This window comes from Calonectris borealis, chromosome 1, assembly GCF_964195595.1.
Source record: "Calonectris borealis chromosome 1, bCalBor7.hap1.2, whole genome shotgun sequence".
Taxonomy (NCBI): Eukaryota; Metazoa; Chordata; class Aves; order Procellariiformes; family Procellariidae; genus Calonectris; species Calonectris borealis.
This window is the reverse complement of record NC_134312.1, coordinates 126,492,417-126,515,770: the sequence shown is the minus strand read 5'-3', so window position 1 is coordinate 126,515,770 and position 23,354 is coordinate 126,492,417. Positions and strand designations below refer to the sequence as shown.

General features: G+C 35.4%; 1 protein-coding gene across 1 annotated transcript in view; it reads right to left on the bottom strand.

The window, feature by feature from the left end:
* CFAP47 (cilia and flagella associated protein 47) overlaps nt 1–23,354 on the bottom strand; it is a 363,705-nt gene that overhangs the window by 12,751 nt on the left and 327,600 nt on the right. Inside the window, exons 60-62 of the mRNA XM_075174429.1 lie at nt 23,086–23,247; nt 9,228–9,399; nt 7,613–7,774 (exon numbers count right to left, since the gene is read on the bottom strand). Of these exons, the coding sequence (XP_075030530.1) occupies nt 7,613–7,774; nt 9,228–9,399; nt 23,086–23,247 (496 nt within the window). The remainder of the gene's footprint in view (nt 1–7,612; nt 7,775–9,227; nt 9,400–23,085; nt 23,248–23,354) is intronic.

Below are 23,354 nucleotides of genomic sequence, written 5' to 3'. Positions count from 1 at the left end.
TCTGCCTAGCAGTGCCATCAGACTTGGGTGCATTAGCAGAGTTAGCCTAGCTTTCCCTTTAGGTGACAGCAAGCTGGGCAAAGCTACTGAATGTCTGAAACGACACTTCAAGTCCTGTGACATCAAACTTATGCTGACAATCTCTTTTCGTGGTGCCTAAAGTTGTGCAGCTGAGTTTATACCCCTGGGCCATAAGCACTAATCCTGCTACGGCCTGAGTTCCCGTCCATGGGCCATTTAAGCCTTGAGTTTTCACATCTGTGTTTCCTGCAAGGGCTGCTCAGCTGTGAATGCCTAGAGCTTTCCTACCACACACAAAGGGCAGGCACAGGGCGAAAAAGAAGTGATGCCTCTTAGGCTGAGTAGCAGAGTAGAGCACTCATCAAAAATGTCCGAGATGATATTCAAACCCTGGTTCTGGAAATATAGACCTGAACACAGGTCTTCACTTCCAACATCATTGCTCTATAGACTAGATTTAGGAACATTTTAAGACAGCACTTTATCTCCCATGTTCAGTCTGTTTTCTGGCAAGCAGTTAGGGATGACGACTCCTAATAAGCACTTTGTGCCTTCGTAAAACATACAAGAGCGTGACTTAGACTACAGATGCAATGATGGAATGCTAAGGGAGATGGCACAGGCTGCATCCACAGAAGACACAAGAAGATAAGGACTTTATTCCTGCAGAAATTGCATTTTAGCAGGGTGTGATGCAACAGTGTTTTTTTTCAGAGACCGTAAATGATTCCTCAAACAGTTAGTCAGAAAACACACAAAAGAAAAAGCTATAGTTTTAGTCCTGACAAGGGGACCAGACAGTTTAAAATGAAACTGTCACAAAACTGATCTATAATTGCGCACACAAGATATTTGCCAAGTCAGAGAAAAAATCTTATTGCATCAACCTTGTCAGTTTTTAATTTTCATAAAGAAAAATGGAGAAAAACTAATAAAAAAGCTTTAAAGAAAATCTGTATGCTTCTTGACAGTATTGGCACAAGGTACTAGAGGCCAAGGTCCTAGAGGCAGCTGTAATTTTTTTCTGTGTTGAGTAAAACATATATACACATACACATATATAGTCATACCTAAAACCTCACACTTCCCTTCCTTTCCCTCCCCTTCCCTCCCCAAACCCTGGCAGTTTTAAACAAAAGACTCAAAGACTCAAGTCAGTAACTGGATGCAAAATGTTCCTCAAAGTGGGAGCTATGTCCAAATAAGGAAAATAGAAATTCTGGCAAATTAAATGTATAGCCATAATATGATAGGCCAGCAGCGATTCTGATGAAGATATGGCTAACAGTACAAGAACTAGTAATTAAAAACTTAATCACACACAATCAGAAACAGGACCTTTCACAGTGCCTGCAGTGCTGATAAATCATGAATTTTTGTTTTAAAAATATATCTGAAGGGGGCCTCTCAAGAAAAAACAAGTAGTGTTTCCACTGATGTTCACATCAGGGCGATAATGTGGCATCCTGGCTAGCTTGCTAGCATAAGTAAATTGCTTGTCATTCTCATCTTCTATAGTACAGAGGAAGATGGAGATAAAATTCCCAGGACAGCACAGACATTATTGTTTTCAGTGTCTGTATATTTAGTGTATAATTAAAAATTAATAATTATGTGGTTTAAAATGATAAAAAATTAATTCCTCCTTTTTGATTACTGCTTCAGGTAAAACAGCTCTGGAGTCAATGTTTGGCCTGTCATTTCTCAGCCATGAAGGACAGTGATGAGGCAGTCTATATTTTTTCAAGAAGGCTTTGTTTAACTCAAGGGTGGCAGATACTAACATACTCTATAAAGTTTAATGATGTGTAGAGTTTTGAAAATACAGACGAACCAAGCACAAATGAATTAGTAAATATAAGGGCAGAGGCCATATAAACCAAAGAAAGCAAACGTGTCTTCCCACCTGCGTGTTCCATAACTCCTGTCATAATGGTTTGATATTGCTATCAGACAATATGAACTCTGCCCTTACTCAAATAATGAACAAGAGTAAATATTAATTTGAATTTAAATAATAATTGGACAATGAAATCATGGCAACCAGGAGGAGTGGAAATTGAGCTAGTATGTAATAGACATATTTATAATTACTCCTTTAATCTTGTTCTTAAATAGCATTGTTCTTAAATAGCAGTCTGCTCATCAGTGTTCTCTTGTTAGATAATTTTCAAATTAGTAAATTAAAAAAGAATAGCACCTTATGTCTTCAATTAAAGAAAACCTTAACATTTATATTCCCATAGAGATGTCACTGCAAAACTTATAAAATACCCAGCAAATCTGACAATATAAGCCTTTATTAAATTAAGGCTCAAAATATCTTTAATGTTTACTCCTCTCTTCCTCAAAATAGTGAAGCAGTAAATTACTCCTGTAGAAATGTATTCCTTTACAAAACTCAGCATTTTGCAAACTATACATAAAAAACCCAACGCATAGAGCTTTTGATCAAATGTATTTTTTTTCAATAAAAAATAACAAAATGTCTTAATCTGTAAAGTATGTAACTGCTTAAGCAAAGAAGGGATACGGTTTGAAAATGTTGCAATGTGCTTCCAAAAATAGTTAATCATAACTAAACTTACTTCTTGTAAGTTGTATTTATCATCTGTTGGATGACACAAGATATTTCAGTTATTACGTAGTGAAGTTTTCAAACTTATTGGCTGTATGCAGTTGTCAAATTCTATAGAATTATTAGTGATAGCTGGTATGATTTAGATAATTCCTTTTCAACAAAAAAGACAATGGAAAAAAATTACAAAATCCTCACTATTTCTCAAAATTGGTAATGTTTCGTACCAAAACCAACTCTGGTTTAATTGACCACTCTAAATCCTGAACTCTGGACATCAGAAAATATTTAACTCCAATTATCACTCTATAGCTTTGGAAAGACTGCTTCAGAATTAAAGTACTTTCAAAAAATATGAAGAAACACTGCAAGACAAATGACTGTCAGGGAATGCTTTACCAAATATAACATCACTTTTGTTGTGTACGTGTTGTAAAACCAAAGCAGGAGCTAGGGTTTTTATCTTCACAAAATGTTAAGATTTCTGCCTCATTCCTGTTCTACCCAGGGGTACTATACTCACAGATTGGTAAACTGACTTTTCCTGCTAAAAGCAGTCCAGGTGACATGGCTAGATACAGCTCCTGACTAATTGTGTGACATGTCAGGTATTGTATTATGAGGAAGGATGACTGTATCTTTTTGGAAGCTCTGCTGCATGTGTACCATTACCGATATTTCCCACTAGTCTTCATTCAGATTCCAAAAAATGGAGCTCAGTCAACATTTGTTCTCTGCAGCTGCCACTATGTGGGAGATACTAAAATAAAGTATTCTAATTACATCTTTAGATTACTGGTAGAATTTTGCAGAACTGGTAACAAAGAGATTGGCACAGGAATCCAGGCCTGTAACATGCACAGCAACGTGTGAAAGAGGGTGAGGAGAGGGCGCGTGTGCTGAGAACTTGATGAATGCATTTTCTTGCAGCATACATAATTCTGGCTCATGGTAATTCTAAAGAAATACAGCAGTAATTACAGTAAAATAGAAATATTGCTCAAAGGTGTAACTGTAAACATTTTTTTGTTTTTCCCTTCACAATTAGGGAGGGTACAAAAAAAATGGGTTGCTTGCTATTCTTCAGATAGCATTAAAATTAATTTTGTGTGATCAAGGAATGTTTTTAAGTGAACGTTTATTCTGTGCACTAGGAAATGTGCAGAGAAGAAATAAGGAAAATATCCACAGTGGTTTTCAAAATATGAAATATAGGTTAAGATAACTAAGTCTGCACATGCACTCATTTTAAAGCCTAATTTCATCTTTCTATTCATCTACCCAGTCCACCTGTTTTTGTTCTCTCTTTATTCCAGCTCTGTTTCCATAATCGGGTGGAGCCTTTGATTTTGCAGATACCACTCCGTGGAGACCATATTGATACCACACTCTCTGCTTTTGTGATAGCAGGTGCTGACTAAGTATGTTTTTCTGAAGCATAGTTTGAGTTCATCTGAGAAGTTTCCTCAATGTAACAAATACCCTGTTTGTGACAAACACAGGATTGGAATGAGAGATTGGGATGGAAGGATGGATAAAACTTTACCGTATGTGGGAAGCAATATCTGATTAAAACAATCACTAACAGGTACATAGAAAGCTAGAATTATGTTGGTGAAAGGAGGCTCTGTGTATGAGAAATAAGCAGAGAGAATGAACAGGAGAGAACTATCCACCATCTTGACTAAACATTCAAAAGTAGTGTAGTTTACAAAAAATTCTCAGGTGAACATAGTGTTCATATGTATCTATCCGCATGTTTTATGTTGGCTGCTGAAGTATTTGGACTGGAAAACAAATAAGGTAACATTCTGCTGTAGCTGGATATCAGTATTTTAATGTGAAGAAATAAATCAAATCATCAAAATACCTCTGTAGGTATAACATCAAGAAGTTATTTTCTTGTTGTATAACATCAAGAAGTTATTTTCAGTAAAACAAATATAGAAAGGACTAGTTTTCTTAAGCAAAGCATCACTTCCAGAATTTTTAGTCTCTCTTTCAATTACAGACATCAGCATGAAATAATAGACCAATAATTTGAGCTGGATATCAAACAAGCTTCTATAATTTTTATTTCCAGGGATAAGAAATTATCTATTCTTTTTGGTTAATACTGTTGTCATTCTGTAAACCGTTGGCGTTCAATAATCCATTTGGTGCTAAAACAAACACTAATGTTACGACAAACATTAAAGGCTTGTACCAAAGTCAATTACCTCAATGGAAATGTTGCCAATGATTTCAGCTGGTGTTGAATTAAACCTACGTTTATCACAAAACCTGAAGAAGGTCACCTATGAGTGTTAAAAAATGGCAGATTTTTCTATTTAACAAGTGAAATCTGCTTATTTGACTCTAACCAATCTTAATGTCATTACAAGAAACCATTCAAAAATATGTCCCTTTTGAATATGTAACACTGAAAGTAAAATATTGGACTACTCATATATCACAACTGTCCTAGGTACAGACAGGTTTTAAAAATTTATTTGAGTTTTCTTCATACAACAAAACTGCTTGGCTCCATTCTCAGTGTCTTTCATTATTTATTGAAGAAGATATTGGGCTGTTTCTCACTGGGGGCATGTGTGCGTGTCAATTTTAAATTTTAAAAGAGAGAGTGCATTACATATTTGCATGGACTCTCAGAGCTTTCATTATTGCAGATCCTTGTGAACAGCGTAGCAACTACCTCCCATTTGTAACTGTTCATCGTTCCTGAAGCAAGTACATCAAATGTAGTTATGGATAAATTGGAAAATCATTAATTCAGTCTGAAATATTCTGTACACATTGAGGATTTTGCTGGGGAGGGGAGACGTGAAATTAAAAGAAGCCCACATATGAGTTGCAGTAGCTGTAAAGAAGAAAGCTGAAACCATTGACCTCATAGCTTTGTAGTGGTCACCAAAGGTGCTCTGTGGATCACTGAAGATCCTCATTCAACTTGGTATGTATAAGAGAAACCTAATCAGTCCTTAATTAGATATTGAGCCTTTTTTGGCGGCTGTGGTTCTCAAATATTTTTTGTTCCATCACTATGCACCCTGCTAGCCCAAAAAGGTGTACAGGTCTTCTCAGTGATGCTGTGCAACCATTCTGTCCTGCAAGTAGCAGAGGGAGAAAAAGACATAGCTGCCGAGTCCCTTTCTAGCAGGTTACTCAGAAATACTCTTTCTCCCCCAGTTACTCTCCAAGTAGCAGTGCCATGAGGTACTATCCAGCATAAGAAAGGAAGACAGAAAGTATCTCTATGCAGGGGAAAAAAAACCCCACCTCTCTTCAAGTACCAGAACTGATTCTCTATGGGATTGTTCTGCTAACTGTTTACTCAAGAAAAACTCCAAAGGGCTGATCATTTTTTTCAGGGAAGGTCTATGGGATGACACTCTATATCCCAATTGAAACTTTTAATCCATATTTTAATATTTCATGGTTTTGTTTTTAATCTAAGTCATTTGAGTTATTCAAGCATTAAATTACATCTGTAATATATGGGTTTCTTTTGTAATTGCTTTTAAACTGCAGATCCTGTATGCTAAATGTTGGTTGGCTGACTGTTCTATTTCTATAACAAAACCTCCACCACCAAGAGCTCCTAAGCAAATCAAAGATAAGATAAAGCAATATAAAACTGACAGAGCAGTTGTTGGCACTATTTACAACACGGAGCTTATTCAGTACATGCAAGCATTATATTTTGTATTTGAAATGTATGGGGGAACCCTTGTTATGTAAAATAAAGTTGGAATTTGTTTAAGAGAAAAAGGGAATCTGTCTTCCATCATGGCTCCTTCTTCATATAATTATAATGATTCAGGTTTTATAATACCTTTCTGGAGAACATTAGATCTCTTCACTACTATCAAACACCTACCAGGAGATTACAGTATTGCCAGAGCAATTGCTTCACTTTTCTTGCTGAAACAGCCCATTCTATTGAAGCTGTAAACTTGAACACTGTGATAGAAGACTTTTTCAGAGTCCTCAGTAATTATCATCACTGACAGCCATCCAAAAGCTGGAACAACTGTCCACCTTAGATGCACAGCTTTTGGGAATAAGGTCTTAAAAAAAACCAGTTGGAACAAAGGACTTTTCCTGCTGGGGATGCTACAAAAGCATGTATCTACACTGAAAGTTAACTATCAATCAGCATATCTGGCACACTTTCTAGATATACATTAAAAAATGTCAATTTTAAAGAAAAAAGGAAATTTAAAAACTTCCATAAGCTAATTAGATTGTAAGCATCATAATTCTTTCAGGTTCATTGTTTACTATTTTAAAACTTATCTATCAGTACCACACAATTTATTCCTTCACTTCCTTCTGTAGACAAATGACACCATGGGTTTGCTATAACATTACGAAACTCTGAGAAAACAATGAAAAGTATGTAAAAAATATTTTAATAGGGGTTTCTGCAGGACTTTTAAAAAGGAGAGTAACAAAATACTGGAGAATGACACAATTATTTTATCTAGTGAAAGGGCAGAGTAGAGATGAATTCATAACATGCTTATATCATAAAACAGGAATACCTAAAAAAAATGGCACATTTAAAAATTTTTAAAGCACAATGCAAAGGATTGTTTTTAACTTGGTGTAAGTATAAAGTACTTTGAAAACCAATCTATTAGTAAAAACATTAAGGCTTTAATAGTGAGCCTTTAATATCACAACACACCTTCTTTAACATTATATTACACATTTTAACACACAAAAGCATTTTAGGGCAAAACTTTAAAGTCATAACATAAACATTTGGATCTGTTGAACAGATTTTCTCCTGAGGGGCTAAACGTATAATGCTTCTGTTTTCTATAGAACAGTTTCAAAATCACATTTGTTACCTATACAATGCAGCACTTGAAATTAATGATGTATTACTGAAATAGCTGCAGCCCAGTTATGTTTCTGTTGCCCAAATCTACCCTATCCGACGTGTTTGAGTGTGAGTTCTAGCCTCAGAAAACTGCATAAATACTCTTTCATATGTATTTTTACCTTGTCTGGCTTGTAAGCTTAAAGCCCACTATAGATTCCTTATTCAGGCCAACTGCTTCAATGTTGATGACATCATCCACTTCCGGCTCTGTAGCAATGAACAGCATTGGAAACTTCCAAACACCTCCAGTAGTGCACTGTACTACGAGAGTTGCTTTGTTCCTTAAAATTTCAGATAAAAACATTCAATACATAGATCAACATTATAAAACATAAACTGTGTAAATTAATGTCCAAAATAAGCCACGAGTGTGTAGAAATATACTACAGTAAAATGAAAATACAGATGGCTTTAATTTTATGTGGCATAGTATATACCAGTTGCACTTAAACTGGAATGTAGACTAAATAGCACTTGGTATTTACAGCAAAGTACAAGAACGAACATAATATGAAAGCAAAATGATGGGCACAGCCATGAGATTTGATTCTTCTTCTGCTTACTCTCTGTTGAATTAAACTTGTTTAACGTAACTTGTTTTACTCATTATTCTTTATTTACTGTGGTGTTAGAGGAGAATTTGGTCCAGAACATGTTAGCAGTGCATATTAGAATCAAATAGATCTGACAAAGGTCTATGTACTTTAGAAAAATTCCAGACTCTGATGTGTTCAGACCATCTAAGAAGAGAGTTGGTGCTGTAGATTCTGAAGATAAAGAAACTAATTAATTGCAGTTATTGAGTCCTCTGCATGAAGCCTGATAGGTCTCAAGTACACAAAGATAAAAAGACAAATCAAAACAAAACAAAACAAAAAGGACAGAGTAGAAATAAAAAGGGTTTGTAAGTTAACCTCCCCTCTGACACAATGACACTGCATGGGGTGGGTGGATAGTCTTTCCTAAAGGTTTGGTCTTTGTTTATTTCAGTTCCCTCCTGCATCCTAAAAATACCCTCTTTGCATGCAACCCATGATATTCGGCAGTGACTGCTCCCTAATCTTCCTGGTAATGTTGAACCTCTGAATTTACTATGTGCCTATATCTTACTGAAGCTTCTTTCCTCCCCGTACACATTTGACTGCTTCAAAAGGAAGGTGCAACCTCCCTCTCTCTCCAAAAGAATCTCCCTTTCACAGCTTCTTTTTAAAGAGGTGGGATGTACTAATATAAATGAAAGCAAATCCATCATTTTTCACATCACAGCTATAAAAAAGGATAGTATTTTTCTGTGGACTGTTGTTGCTGGGGCACTAGAGACTAATTTCAGATTCAACCATCCCATCCAGCCAAAGAATATGCACACATGCTCATCTAGGAAAAGTTTTTTAAGACTGACAAACCATCTTCTCTGTATGCTTTCCGCGCATTTTGAGAAAAACTAAGTTTCACTGGAAGTCTTTCAATACTCCAATGTTTAGAAGTAAATTGATGCACACACAGACTAAGGCAGTAACTCAACAGAAACACCTAGCAGGCATTAAAAACAAACACTGTCAGTTTTAATACCAAAGATATCATACTGAGAAGTAGCAAGTGAGAAAATCTAAAATAATAGATCTCAAAGGCAAAAACAAAATGAGCAAAACAATGCAGGGAGGTGCTTACATAGCTAAGAGTGACCAGACAGGATTTTATTGCATGTTTTGTTGGTAATAAGGAACAGGAGCTTACCTCATTGGTTTGTTAGGTGCAAACACTATATTAAAAATCAGTGTTACTATTCCGGATTCTGTATCCCGTTCTCTTTGAATCAAATCCATACCAACCAAGGCTCCAAGCTGAGATTTAATTTCATTTGATTGATATTGTAATTCATACAGAAATTCCACTGTTGTAGAGAAACCTAAATGATACAGGAGAACGATCAGTCTGTGTGCAGTCTAACCTCACACAGCTGGCTGGCTAGTAGTTACGATTCTTTCATTTATTATTAAAAATGACAAATAAGTAAAACTAGTAATTATCCAAAACTTGAGTGATTTGCTGTTGACTGCATAGCAAAATCTTCCAATTTCATATGACAGGCTATGTAGTTTCCGGCAAAATGGAAGCTGGAGAACGTACTTAGGAGAAGTGAACAGTAATAGCAATATTGTTCTGGCTACCACTTCTGCATTATGGTGAGATATTTCTAGTTAATCAGTCAAATGAAAATTGCAAGAATGTAATACTATTTTTGAGTAATGCCATTGGGACAATCTCAAAAAAAAAAATTCATTAAGGACATCAGTGCCATTGATGGCTGCAAGCCTGAGAAACAGTCTATAGAAAAATAGTGAGGATGTCACTAGCAACCTCTTCTCTTATTCCCCGTAGCAGCTATGAAAAGGCCAAGTAGTAATGACATAAGAATAAACAGTTGAGCTTCTTGAATCAAATGTCTCCTCCAGCTGTAATAAAGAAAACTGTGATATTACAATAGTAATTTGTGCACAGAAGGGAACATTTCTACGAGGAAAAGAATCTCAAGCTGTTAATCTATTCAAAAATTTGACATGTTTTATGGATGAAAAATGTTTTAACACAACCACTGAATCCTACAGGAGATTTCCTTTTACTATGACCACATCTCTCAGGGCACATTTTGAATTTGCACAGCTTAGTACAATGTGTTGTATGAAGACAACTCCTATGTATGTGTCCCTGTATATGCTGGCTACAGGGTGCCAATCAGCTGCAGAGTTAATTCCCAAGGCCTTCTGACTTGGAATTCTAAAATACAGACTAAGGATTTATTTTTACATAAAGTCCAAGAAACAATGCACTGTGAGATATTTGAACAAAACCTGACTTCGTTTTTGCCAATCTGTAACGCTACCCAGTGTCAGTGAGTATGCAGATGCCTTCCTACGCTTCTAGTCCTTTCCCCTTTTCTGAAATGCACAGGTTCCTTCTTTCTACTTCATTCAACTTTTGTTGCCCATGTTTTTGTAACACAGAGATTAACCCTAAGAAATGTAGCAGCTGATATTGAAAGATTTCTGACTCTTTAAAGTGGATCCTTCACGCAGACCTCTGTACAATTTATGCTAGATCAAAGAGTTACGCAGACATAAGCAAAATATTACCACCAACATACGGGATTATCGGTCACAGTAGATACACACTGAGTACTGAATACACAGCATTTCCATGTATTAATCCATCTATTATAAATGTACTTTGTTACAATAAATGTACTTTGTTATAATGAAATTAAACATGAACATTTTTCCTACAGTTTATAAAATTCCTGGGATCATCCTACATTGTTCCATGCTTTGTTGTTTCTCTATTTGAAAAATATAATGTTTATGCCATGCATTCAGATTCCAACACAGCCCAAGGCTTGTAGTAGTCACCCTAGACAAATGCCAAAACATGAAGATTCAGACATAAAAATTAACTTATTATGGGAGAGAAGAGATGACATCATTTGGAGCACTTCACAGTGAGAAAATTGCAACTGTTGAGCAGATGTTTCTTTCAGCAGTTATATCACACAATGCTACTCAGGAAAAGCTTATTTTATGGTTCAGATGCTAGGAAGAAAATGTTGTGAATTGCATGCTGCTTTTAGTAACCAAAGACATTTGGGTTTGGTTTGACGTATGTATGTAGTACCTTTTAGCCAGAAGCAATTAAATATTTATATTTTTTCGGCTCCAGGCTGTTTTGTAACCTGTTCTATGCCCATACTAAGTATTTAATTAAACTATTTTAATATTTACAACATCTAAGGAAAAATGATGCATTCATAAGTGCCAATATTTAAAAGCTTTGTTATGCTGGTCCCTTAGCTGGTTTCCATCTACACTGACGATCTAGTTTCGGACTGTTCAAAAAAGAAAAATGTAATTAGATTTTCATCACAGCTGCCCTGAAGACTACTCTATTATCACACTATGGAAAACCTCTGTGAATATGTTAATATTTAATTCTAGACAATTGCATAATACACATGCTGCCTAAACAAACTGGCAGAAGCTAAAGGCAAAAAAAAATTTGTGAATCATTACTAGAAATTTGTCAAAATTGTCAAATGTTCAGAGTTCTTTTGACTCTGTGAAACTCCAGTTTCAATTAAAATGGTGAAATAAATAAAACATTGGAGAAAGAATTAACATTTTTTTTTAAAGTAATGCCAAATACAATATAGTATACGATTCAAATATACCTTGACCCTTTACCCCAGCTCTTTGTATGTTTTCATTCACTAGTTTTCTTTTTAAAAATCACCATTTTAATACAGGTAAAATTCCTATTTTATCTAATGCAAATTGTAAAATACACATGCAGATATAAAGCATACCCCAATTAATCCACCTCTGTTCTGTAAATAGAGAGCAGCAAGGAGAGTTTTAACCACATCTGACCCAACATAGAGATATTTATCAATCCAAACACTGGGAAGATATAAGCGTGCTATTTATATACAGCTTATTACATCTAGGGAATAGAAATTCCAAATATAAAAAATATTACTTCCTCATATTTCCTGAAGAATATTATGCATTATTTAAGTAAGAAAAGGAGTAAGAATATGTTTTTGAGGTAATTATTCCAAGACATTTTTTTTAAAGCATTAAACATTTCTTTTTTTGAAAGGCAATTAATCTCAGTCTTTAAGTGTTTTCCTTTGTGTAAATAAAGGCTTCCAAAAGGTAGTATGCATTTAGGCAACATTTGTGTATGCAGAATTACTGAAGCAGCTATTTTTAAAAAGCAATAAGGTTTTTGAGCTATATAGTTCTATGACTTGGCTGTCATTTATTTTCAAGTGCTAGTAAGGATATTTCTTAAAAAGCACTAGAATTAAAGTGTTGAGGATTTGTTTGTTTTTTCTTAAATAGCCTCTAAGAACATGAAAGGAAATAGATCACTTTTTTAAAATTTATTTTCTGACTCATAAGAATGATAGTGTGGAAACTCCAAGGATTTTACACTCTGAGCATGTAAATTGGGCAAATGTGCATTTTTATGACTGTTAGGATTACTGTAAAACTAATTAATATATGTCATACATTTAAAAATTAAAAGACAAGTCTAACAAGTTCGCAAAATAAGAACCTCAGGAATTTAAATGACTTTTTAGTGGAAAAGAACCTGTATTCAAGCTTCAGAAGAGTTAATTACAAAGACATTGATGGGCCTAACATCTGTAGAAGGTACTGTGAAAGGCCCACTGGATATATCTGACCTGGAATAGAGTTTCACACTGTCATTAGAGAAGCCTTTGTACCTCCCTCCTATTTTTGAAAAGTGAATAAGTGTTTGACTTCACTGAAGACCAGCTCATTACACAATGTGTTTTCTGATGATAAAAATCTAATGGACACCGGCCTGCAAGGCTGCAGTCCCTTGTGGATACCTAAAGGAGATCTAGCTACCTGAGCTCTCTGCAGACAGTACTTAATCTGCAGTGGACTTGGTGACATAAAAACAGCAAGGCGGGGGAACTTTCTAAGGGACCCTCCTTACTTTCACACTGTCTCCTACTTCCAATGAGACAGGTGGAAATCAAAGCTGTGATGGAAAGATGTTCAGACTGCAAAAATGCTTATCCTCGTTACAGAGGCTTTTCCTTGGATAGATGCAATAATACAGAGATACAAGTGAATTTGCTCAATTGGCCTTCCTCACCTCCCATTCAGCAGGCTGCAATCTTACTTGCAGCTATTTATTAAAGGAGGTCAGCACAATCACAGAATACAAACACAGAATGAAAGCCCAGCCATTCATAAACTTGCAGCTTCATGTTTTTCAAAAGCTAGATAAATTATGTTATTTGGTGCTCAATATAAATATATTGCACTCTCTCATTGATTTTTTTCCTCTGGTTCTGCTAATTCTTCAAGGCTAAGTATCCGTCATAGCCCTGACCCCTACCAAAGATTTCTTCCTCTCTTGATCTAATAGTCTCCAAACTGGTAAAATAGAAACTACAGGACCAGACCTTAACTAATCACTTCTGCCAGACAGCTGGCATCTAGTGTTGACCTTCCAAACCTTGTGAAATATCTCTCTTCATAACCCCATTCAGCTTTCATCTAATACTTGTCCTTTTCCTGCTTTTCCACTGTCTTCCAGGAGACTTCCCACACACTGCTGGAACTCAGTAGGTAGTGGGGAATGAACATTAAGTATGCAGTCATGCCTTACCAGCAAAAGCAGCAGCAGACAGAATACATTATTGTACAGTAGATTAAATTGTTGTAATACAGTTTTCAAGTAAACATTCAAGTGAATAGCAAAAGTGAATTATAAGAGTAATAAAGAAAAAAAAATAAAAGGAAGCCTGGCGGTCAAGAACATCCTAACATTTAAGTAGACAGTATCATCTGGGCAGTAAGAAATTAATCTCATCTGAAAAGTAAGTATCTATTTCTCACTGTAAAATGTCATAACGCCAGGATAATAGCAGCAGAATAAACAAATTGCACAAGAACCTGAAAAGATCTGGTTGTAGTTGAATATGCCTTTCACTAAATTTCTTCATACAGGTACAAATGGCTGTATGTAGAGCATTATAAATATCAGCAAAGATAACATCATATAATTCATTAAATGCCAGATACCAAATTACCTTAAATACAAAGAAATAAATGGATAATGAAGTGATCTCCTTCTGTTGATAATATATTCATTGATCCTCAATGCAATTCAAGGAAATCCTCAGTGTAGTTCTGTGTATAAATCTTTATATCTCTTCCCTGCAAATTTATTTCTCTTCCCATATCCAACTAAAGCTTTTCATCCATATCTTCAAGGCTCTGCAAAATTCCACTCTTAGCCTCATCTTTTTTTACCCTGCATCGCACTGCCTATTCCCCTAGCAACCAACTTCAACATTTCTTTTCTAAATTTTGTCTTACATTTGAATTTTCTGTTTGCTGATTTCTTTTCCTCTTTCAAAACATTTCTTTAAAAGATTTCTACTGTAAAGCAAATTTATACTGTAAAGAAAGCAGTAGAAAGCACTTTCTCCCCTTTTTTTTGGAGAATGCCTTTCTTCAAAACACTCCATCATTTAGTGAATAAAATGGAAGTTTGTGAATCCATGTATATGAAATACACAGTGTGCATCTAGCATCTGCTGTTCCGCACACATTTCTGCATTCTTCCTTGCAACTAGTTTCCATATATTCTCTCTCTCTCTGCATCCTTTTTGGACTAATTCCCTTTGTTATGTCTATCCATACCCCCCTCTTAACACTCTTTCTTTATTTTGATATTACTTGCCATAGTAAATAGAAACAAAAACCTCAGAAAAAGCAAAAGGATTCTCATCAGCCCAAAGGATCTCTCACATTATCCTGCATTGATCTGGCATTCTACTTAGATTTGTACACTAATCTATAAATTAAAACTTTAAAGGAACTGACTAAAATTTATTTTTTCAAAAACATTGTATTCCTTTTTCAACATTCTCCTTTTTTATTTAGCATTGTCTTCATTTATCTAGCAATTCTAGCAAATAAAGATCACATCTGTACCTGGGCACAGGCAATGTCAAATCAGCTTCTTCATGAACATATGTTATGATGTAGTCTTAATTCACACAGACATATTTTTCCCATGGTATCCTGATTCATTTGCCTCACTTTGAATGTTGCCCCTTGAAATCTGTAACAACTCAAGATGTCTTTTAACCTAACCATTCAATTTGTATTGGTCCACACAAATGTTAAATTGAAAACAATATGATTTATCATTTCACAGGTTTTTCCACTGCACTCACCATGATGATGTCTATGTACTTCAACGCCTAAAGCAGTTACATTAATGACTAAAAGAAATTATGCTTGTCATTTGGAAGACCAGCTTCCAATGCAAGCACATTTCTTCAGATTCCTTTGGAGGGGCATGTGTTTACAGATAGGCCACCAGATAACCTGCAGATCATGAAGCAATAGCAAGGTGGTTGTTTCCAGTCTTTTTATATGTCAGCACAGCTATTCTTTCCTCCCTCCCAGCCGCCCTCTCACCCTCAGAAGTATCCTAGTTTTTAGCTTTCTTTTTTATTGTTTGGTGGTTTGCTGGAAATACATAACTCAGGGGGCATGTTTTTTGTTTTGTTTTTTTGACAATGCATCAATGACTCGGTAATTACCGATTTCCAATAGGTGGTTAAAAGGATACCGGTGACTTTGCTCTAATAATTCATTTATCACACTCTCGTGTTCAAGGAATTTTCTAGCTTTTTGTGTTATGGTATATACACTTAGTCACTTCCTCTCTCTTTTCAAAATTCATTTAAACCACTTGCTTTAGAAATCTTTCCTACTCCTTGTCTTCCAACACTGTCAATATGTACTGTGTCAAGTATACTTCTCTGAGACAGAAAACACCCTTTTCCATATTTTGGAACTTAACATTTCCATTCATGGAACTTTATCACTTGCCAGTTAAAATATCATTTTACTGCTGTATGAATGTGACCTTCCAAATGAGAAGAACAAATAGATTTAGCCTATCACTAGCTATTTCTGTTCCTTCACAGTTTTATGTTAGGGTTACATACAAAATACAAATATAATTTGTCCTACTGAATGAGAGTAATTATGCATTTAGAAATCCAAGCTCCTTCATAGTTATAGGAATACATAGGATTCCTATATACATATTCCTTCATATACATATTCCTACATACATATTCCTTCATAGGAATACAATCTTAAAATATTGTGGATCTAAGCATCACTTTGTAAATCAGCTGTGTGTCTGTACAATGTATGGTGGTTTTCCTAAACTAACGGTGATAAAATAAATAAGTTTAAAATACCTGTTCCAAGCGAAAATAAGTGTTTTCTGACTACTTTTAACTTCTGTCTTGTAACTTGGCTGTAAAATTAGAACCATTTTGCTTTTATAAGAATAGATTTTTCTGATCAGCCTTGATCAGTCTGAAACAATTTTGAGTGAGAAGGAGCACCTTGGCTGATTGCTGCTAAAAATCCAAATGTATTAAATTGCACTGAGATGCAGTTCTTACTCAGCAAGGCCAGTTTCAGTTTTTCAATGTATCATAAAACTCTGCTGTTTAAAATATTCCTACATCCAGTACCATTTATTTGCCCTTTGAAATTCTGTAGAGCTGACACAAACCAATCCAAGACTTCGTAATCTGAAAACTCTGAAACTCACAATGCTTGAAATAACATAGCACATATGTAGCAAAGAGCTTCTTGTTGATTTTAAAGGCACTTTTACATTTACCGAGTCTGCCAGCTACAGAATGCAGTACTTCCAGAAGCTGAAAAGACCTTACAATCTGATCTGTTGAGCTACTCCTTGCTTGTATTTACAATGCAAATTTGTTTTAGAAGATTAATAATAGCGTGTTTTAAAATGTTTTAACTTAATTAGCAGCTATTTCAGACAGACCCATTACTTTACTCAATAACAACGGAATATCTTCTCTTAACATAAACAGTCCAGACTGATCAGAATCTGGTTGCCTGTTGAACACAATGAAAACTTCATCTTTTTTGTGTGGGATGCCAGTAAGAAAGGTGTGGCATGGGAATGTGTGTATTGTAAGGTTTTGGGTGTTCTTTTTTGAGGACATGTGAGAAGGACATATGCTAGCTGTTGTGATTTGCAGTATATCCATAGATTCATGGTTGTCATATGAAACAGGGACCTAGGGACCAGGAATTGTTTCTGTTCTGTTTTTTTTTAATAGCTCCGTTTGTTAGAAGCTTGGATGACAAAGATGTCAACCTAGGTTATGCTATTTTCCAGTATCTTAATCTAAATCACTAGGTAAATAAGCATGTGTGACTATAGACTAAGGAACTTCAACCTGAAGATTTTCCCATACAAAACCAGATTTTGTGTTTTGAAAACATGGCCCCACATACTCAAAGCTCCCACTCAGTAGCTCTGCAAATTAAAAAAGTATGCTACACGACAAACATAAACACAGGTAAAAGGGGTAATATAAACTTGCAACCTCAGATGGAGTGATTCTCTGTTTTTCTTTCTAACTTCTAAGGGGATATGGAAAAAAAGAAAAATTTCCTACCAAGTATTCCTCACCTGTTCATATAAAAAGTATTCTTCTTATAAACGAGATAGAAAGAATCTATGTCTTATATCACATCAAAATAAATTAAATTGTTTATAAGGTTCCTGATATAATTTCAATTCTAATATCTGTACTATGATATAATCTTTGATTTGATGATCACGTATTACTTATTCATTGAAAATTAACAACATACATATCTCTGAAAGAAGAACACACAAATAGATATCTCTTAAAAATATGTTTTGAGTTAGCTGCTAAGAGAAACCTAGGCAATATAATTTGCTGCAAGAGTCTATGAATGTCCTGGTTTCGGCTGGGATAGGGTTAAATTTCTTCCTAGTACTGTGTTTTGAATTTAGTATGAGGAGAATGGTGATAACGCACTGATGTTTTCAGTTGTTGCTAAGTGCCCTCCTAGTCCAAGGACAGCTCCCATGCCTACTGACTGAGCTAGGTACACGAGATGGCAGGGAACATAATCAGGACAGCCAGCCCAGCTGGCCAATGGGGTATTCCATACCATGTGACGTCATGCTCAGTATATGAAGGGTAGGCGTGATCCAGGAAGTACCGATCGCTGCTTGGTTATCGGTCAGCGCGGGTGGTGAGCAATTGCATTGTACATCACTCATTTTGTATGTTTTATCATTATCATTATTATTTTCCCTTTTTCTGTTCTATTAAACTGTCTTTATCTCAACCCACGAGTTTTTCTCACTCCTACCCTTCCGATTCTCTCCCCGTCCCACTGGGGGTGCGGGGGGAGTGAGTGAGCGGCTGCGTGGTATTTGGCTGCCTGCCAGGTTAAACCATGACAATGAATTACTTTGTTATATGATTGTGATTGCCAGAGTTCCATTTCTCCCATTTCTTGTTCACAGAATTTCCTGTAATTTCTTTGGTTGGGTGATAAGGAAGTATTACTTCCATAGAAACAGCACCACTACACCCTTGTTTTGTAAAGATATTTTGGGAAAGCTTCTATAAGTCAAAACCATACTCAGCACAGCTCTCCAGGATCTTAGCTGAGCTTCTGCAACATCATAGCATCTCACAATGAACCACCTGCATTAATTTGCACTAGTTTTTTTGCATTATTTTCTCATTAATTATGGGCCATCAAGAAAGCACTGCTAATCAAAGCCCTTAAGATGCGAACTTTGTAGGTTTTCCAGAAGAACAGTGGACCAGAGCTCTCCCTGTCTCTCAGCTGTGTTTGCATGCTTTTCATCTTAAAAAAGCAAGCAGAGCATTTATACACCTAAATTTGCCTCAGATAATGTACCTGACAGTCACTGTTGTAACAAACACATGCACACATACAACAAGCCTATCCCAAATGCTTTTCTATTTCCAGGTTATTACATCCTATTGTCATTTTTGTGCTAAAATTATTTGTCCTTGTTTTCTTCTGTCTTTGAAGCTGCACTGTTCAAGTATTGTTGTTGTTAGAGAAAATGAAGTTATCCACTCTAGATCTCCTTCTTCTCTCCCACATTGCACATTGTTATGTAGAATGTATACAGCTTTATGTTTTTGTAAATAAGTACATCGGGCCTGTAGTTTTGACAGTTTAAGAATAAGTTGATCTGAAGTTTTGAGGATATAGCTAGAAATTAAAATTATAAGACAAATAACTAGAATTTACATAGAATCACTGCAGAACATTTAATGAAATGGTAACGTTGAACCATTACTCTTTCTTCAAGCCAGCTGAGGAAGACAGAGTGAAACCTCAGAAATTTACTAGACAAACTTTTGTTAGTAACTACACAAACTTTTGTTAGTTACTACACAAACTACACAATCAAGTTTGAAACTTGATTTGGATCCAAAAAATAACACAGGTGGATACCTCCTATGAGATTACAGCTGTTTTACAGTAGAGGAATTTACACTCCCCTATGTATAGATGTTCCACTTATGTATAACTGAATGCAATTCATTGCATAAGAAAAAGGAAGCAAATGAATGGGACCCTAGGGATTAAGTCCTGTGGCTAAGTCTGTTTTGTATATTAAAAAAGTCAAAAGATAAAAAATGCGTCCTTTTGGAATAGACCATATTATAGTGTAAAACTATCTAAGACATGCTTACAGATGTTAGTGACAGTACCAGAAACAAATTATCTGCATCAGTAGAGAGTTCCACGTGCATAAATTTACATTTTCGTTAATTTTCAATGAATAAGTAATATGTGATCATCAAATCAAAGATTATGTTAGATAATTGCTATAAAATTGTATAGAATATATACATATATATTTGCTGGTTCTGTAAATGGTGAAACAAAGGGTACAGATACACTTTGCATAATGTATGCCCATGTGCATAATGTATGCCAATGTACATTGTGGATTAGCATATCTGGAAAATGTTATTTAACCACTAGTTGCAACTGAACTGTCCATCTGTTCAGTCAGAAGTCAGCATAGCTGTGAAACTTGCATATAACATAAAAAAACCTCATACCTGTGCTATCCTACAGAACCTGGACAGCAGTATTTTCCCCCAAAATTAACTGTCATGAAACCTTCCCAGAAATAAGAACCCAGGAGCAAGGAACTCAGACCAGCCTTTGGGCTGTGAGAAGAGCTATGAATTAATAAAGATTAGGGAAGCTAATTATGAACACTCAGCCCTTGTGGTTGGTTTATGTGATAAACTGAAGCAATTGAAAAGGATAGGTTACAAAGGACCATTACAAACACAGAGACAGAACAGGACTGATTAGTGTATTTCCTCAACCAGAAGATACTCTGGCTGTGAACTCCATGTGCTCCCAACCAAGTTTGGTTGCTTAGAAATTTGTGAATTCCAGTCAAATATCGATAACTGATCATTTGTGAATGATGATTTTCTTAGAAGATCATGGAAAATTAAACATGTTTGTATTTCCCATTGAATATTTAAAGTAAACTAAAAAAGCTGTTTTATTAGAATAAAAAATAACAACCTTCACACTTGTTTGGATGAATCTTGGGTCTTAAATTTCACTTACTGAAAAAAATGTCTTTAGAACTGTATGTAAGAAAACAGATGAAAAATACATATAGGGTAAAAATACACATTAATACAATGAAAACTATTTTTTAAAAGGGCCATATCATAATTGGTATGTCTATAACATTAAGCTTTAATTATTTGATCTCTGGAACTTTGCTGACTCCTGAATAACAATCTATGTCATTTTAGATAGACAGTATTTAGATTGTCCCCTCTTTCTTAAGAGATTATAATAATTTTCTGTTTCAAATGATACCTTCTGGATTGGATGAAATTGAATTCTTTTAACGTAAAGACAAGCTTGAAGGTTTTTCACTTCTTAAGAATTTATACTTGTCCAAATAATTTAAATACTGAAGCACAGTGGTAGCTGTTTAAATCTGATCTGCCAGTAATTATCATCATTTATCTTTGGATATAAAAACTGCTTACTACACATCACACATACACTCTGATGAATCACTCTTTCAGAAGAGAAAAAATGAAAAACAGCTTGCCAGGCTGTTTTCTTAGAGGTTTACGCTTTTATTTACGTTTTTACTGGTAGACTGCAGAAAGCTGAGATAGTACCATTAAATTTGATTCCTAACAGGCATCAAATTCATCTAGCAATAATGACATTATAATGTCATTGAAAACCATGAAAAGCACCAGAGTTATAAATCATCTTACTACCCATGGTGTAAAGCATTTCATTACCAGACTTCTTGCTTGAAAAGATGCAATGTCCCAAATCAATGTCTTGCAGTATGTGAGGAAGCCAGTGTTAATAAATATGAAAGATTATTCCTATGAATAAAACAAGCACTGCACATCATGAATCTGCAAGTCTTTCAAAATGCTACCTCAACTTGCTCCATGCATGTTCTTCTTGTCAATTCAGATGCCACCATGTTGGAGGGAAATAGCCCAGGTATGTTTAAGGTAGCCTACCTATGTGATTTAGCTCAGTAAAGAGCTAAGCCTGCTACTCTATAGTAAAAAAAAAAAGGTAACATGTATTTTGTTACACAGCTGTTCTCACAAGGCTGAATAAAGCTATATAATAGTATTTACAGTTCTCCAAAAAGGCAGGAATGTACACTGAGAACTTCACATCTTTTTATTTTACTAAACTGATCGCTATCACTTCGTAATATGGGAATATAAGATAATAATATGCCCAGACAATAAGTTACCTTTGTCAGCGCAATATGAGCAAATATAAAGTTTAACTAAGTAATTACAAATATTAACTAATCAATAAGTATATGCTGTGCAAGCTCTTGTTAACAGTTCAACTTCAGATCCTCTCCTGTTTTAAAAGCATTCAAAACCAAAATCTGTTTAAAGATCTGGATGGTGATTGCCAATATGAGACTACATTGGTCAGTGTGCAGGGTGGGGGCATGTTTGCATGAAAATCATCCTTATAGGAAGGATGTAATCCATCTTGATTTACATTTTACAGCTTTTCAGTTTTTCACAGTTCTTTGGCAGGAGAGTTTCTTTAACACGGTATTCCTGCAAAGCCTCTATTGGGCCAGATTCTAAATGGCATAAATGAGACACAAAAGCCAAGTTTGCCTGCCTCTCAAACTGATGCCTAATAGATTGCAATCATAGCAACTTCTGTAGACTCATCTTTTACCACCATACAATGCATTACGCTCTTGACAAAGCTGAAGCATGCGTGAAATCCCTTCCCCTCATTTACAGCTACGTTAAACACACATTAGGATGTCTCATGTCATGTGTCATAATTTTTAAATAACATTTTTCTTAAGAAGTAGGAGGACTTTGAACCCAAAAAGAAATGTAGGTTAAGTAATTGATGGTGCAGTAAAGGTGCAGTAATTGATGAAGGTAAAATGTAACAATGCATAATTTGTTGTAGTGAGTATGACTGTTATGTTCCTATTAACAGAAATATCGAGCATACAGCAGTAACAAGCATTCTTTTCTTACTACTTATACGTTGTAAGATTCTGTTTCAAAGAGAGGTATAATATGAAAAGCTGGTGTATTTCTGAAGAAATTGATTTTCACTGTGTCCTTTGCTGATTAACGGTAAGTGGAAGCTATCCTTTTACAAAGCTTTATTGCTTTTTTCAAACAAGGCCTCCTTCTTTAATCCATTTTGCTGCAGATATTGGCCTGCTGGGTGGGAATGCATCTTACAAATAGGAACAACCTGCAGATAAATATTTCCCTGCAATGCTTACGCAGACATATTTTTGCTAACTTTAGACTTTGCAGAGGCTATTCTCTTTTAAAGGAGAGGTGATATGTGTGCTAGCCTCACATTCAAGACAGATACAAAAAGAAAGGTTCAGGTTCAAAGGTGCCTATAACGACAGACATACTGCTATACGAATGTTCCATATTTGCAACAGGGTAGAAATACAGACTGAGAGAAGGATTTGTCTAAACCTCATCTGTTGTCACACCAGGGCTACATTTGGCGAAGCACTTACCTTATTTGCAATGTTCCTAAAATAGCATGATATCCAAGCTATTTATTCTTACCATCAGTGACTTGAACTTCTTCTTGGATGTTGGCTGGCTTATTTGTATTGATGATGGCAGAATTTCTTGCGGCAGGCATAGCATTTGCACCAGGAACTACACCAGTCAGCAGCACTTCTACTCTTCTTTCTATTCTCTGCCTGGCTCGACAGCGTACCACAGCTACAGAAAAGCGAGAACCCATTATTTGTAAAGCGTCAGCATCTAGATTTTAACAAAACAATTAAACATAGAAGTTAAATGTGCTTAGAGAGTGACAGAATTCCAAT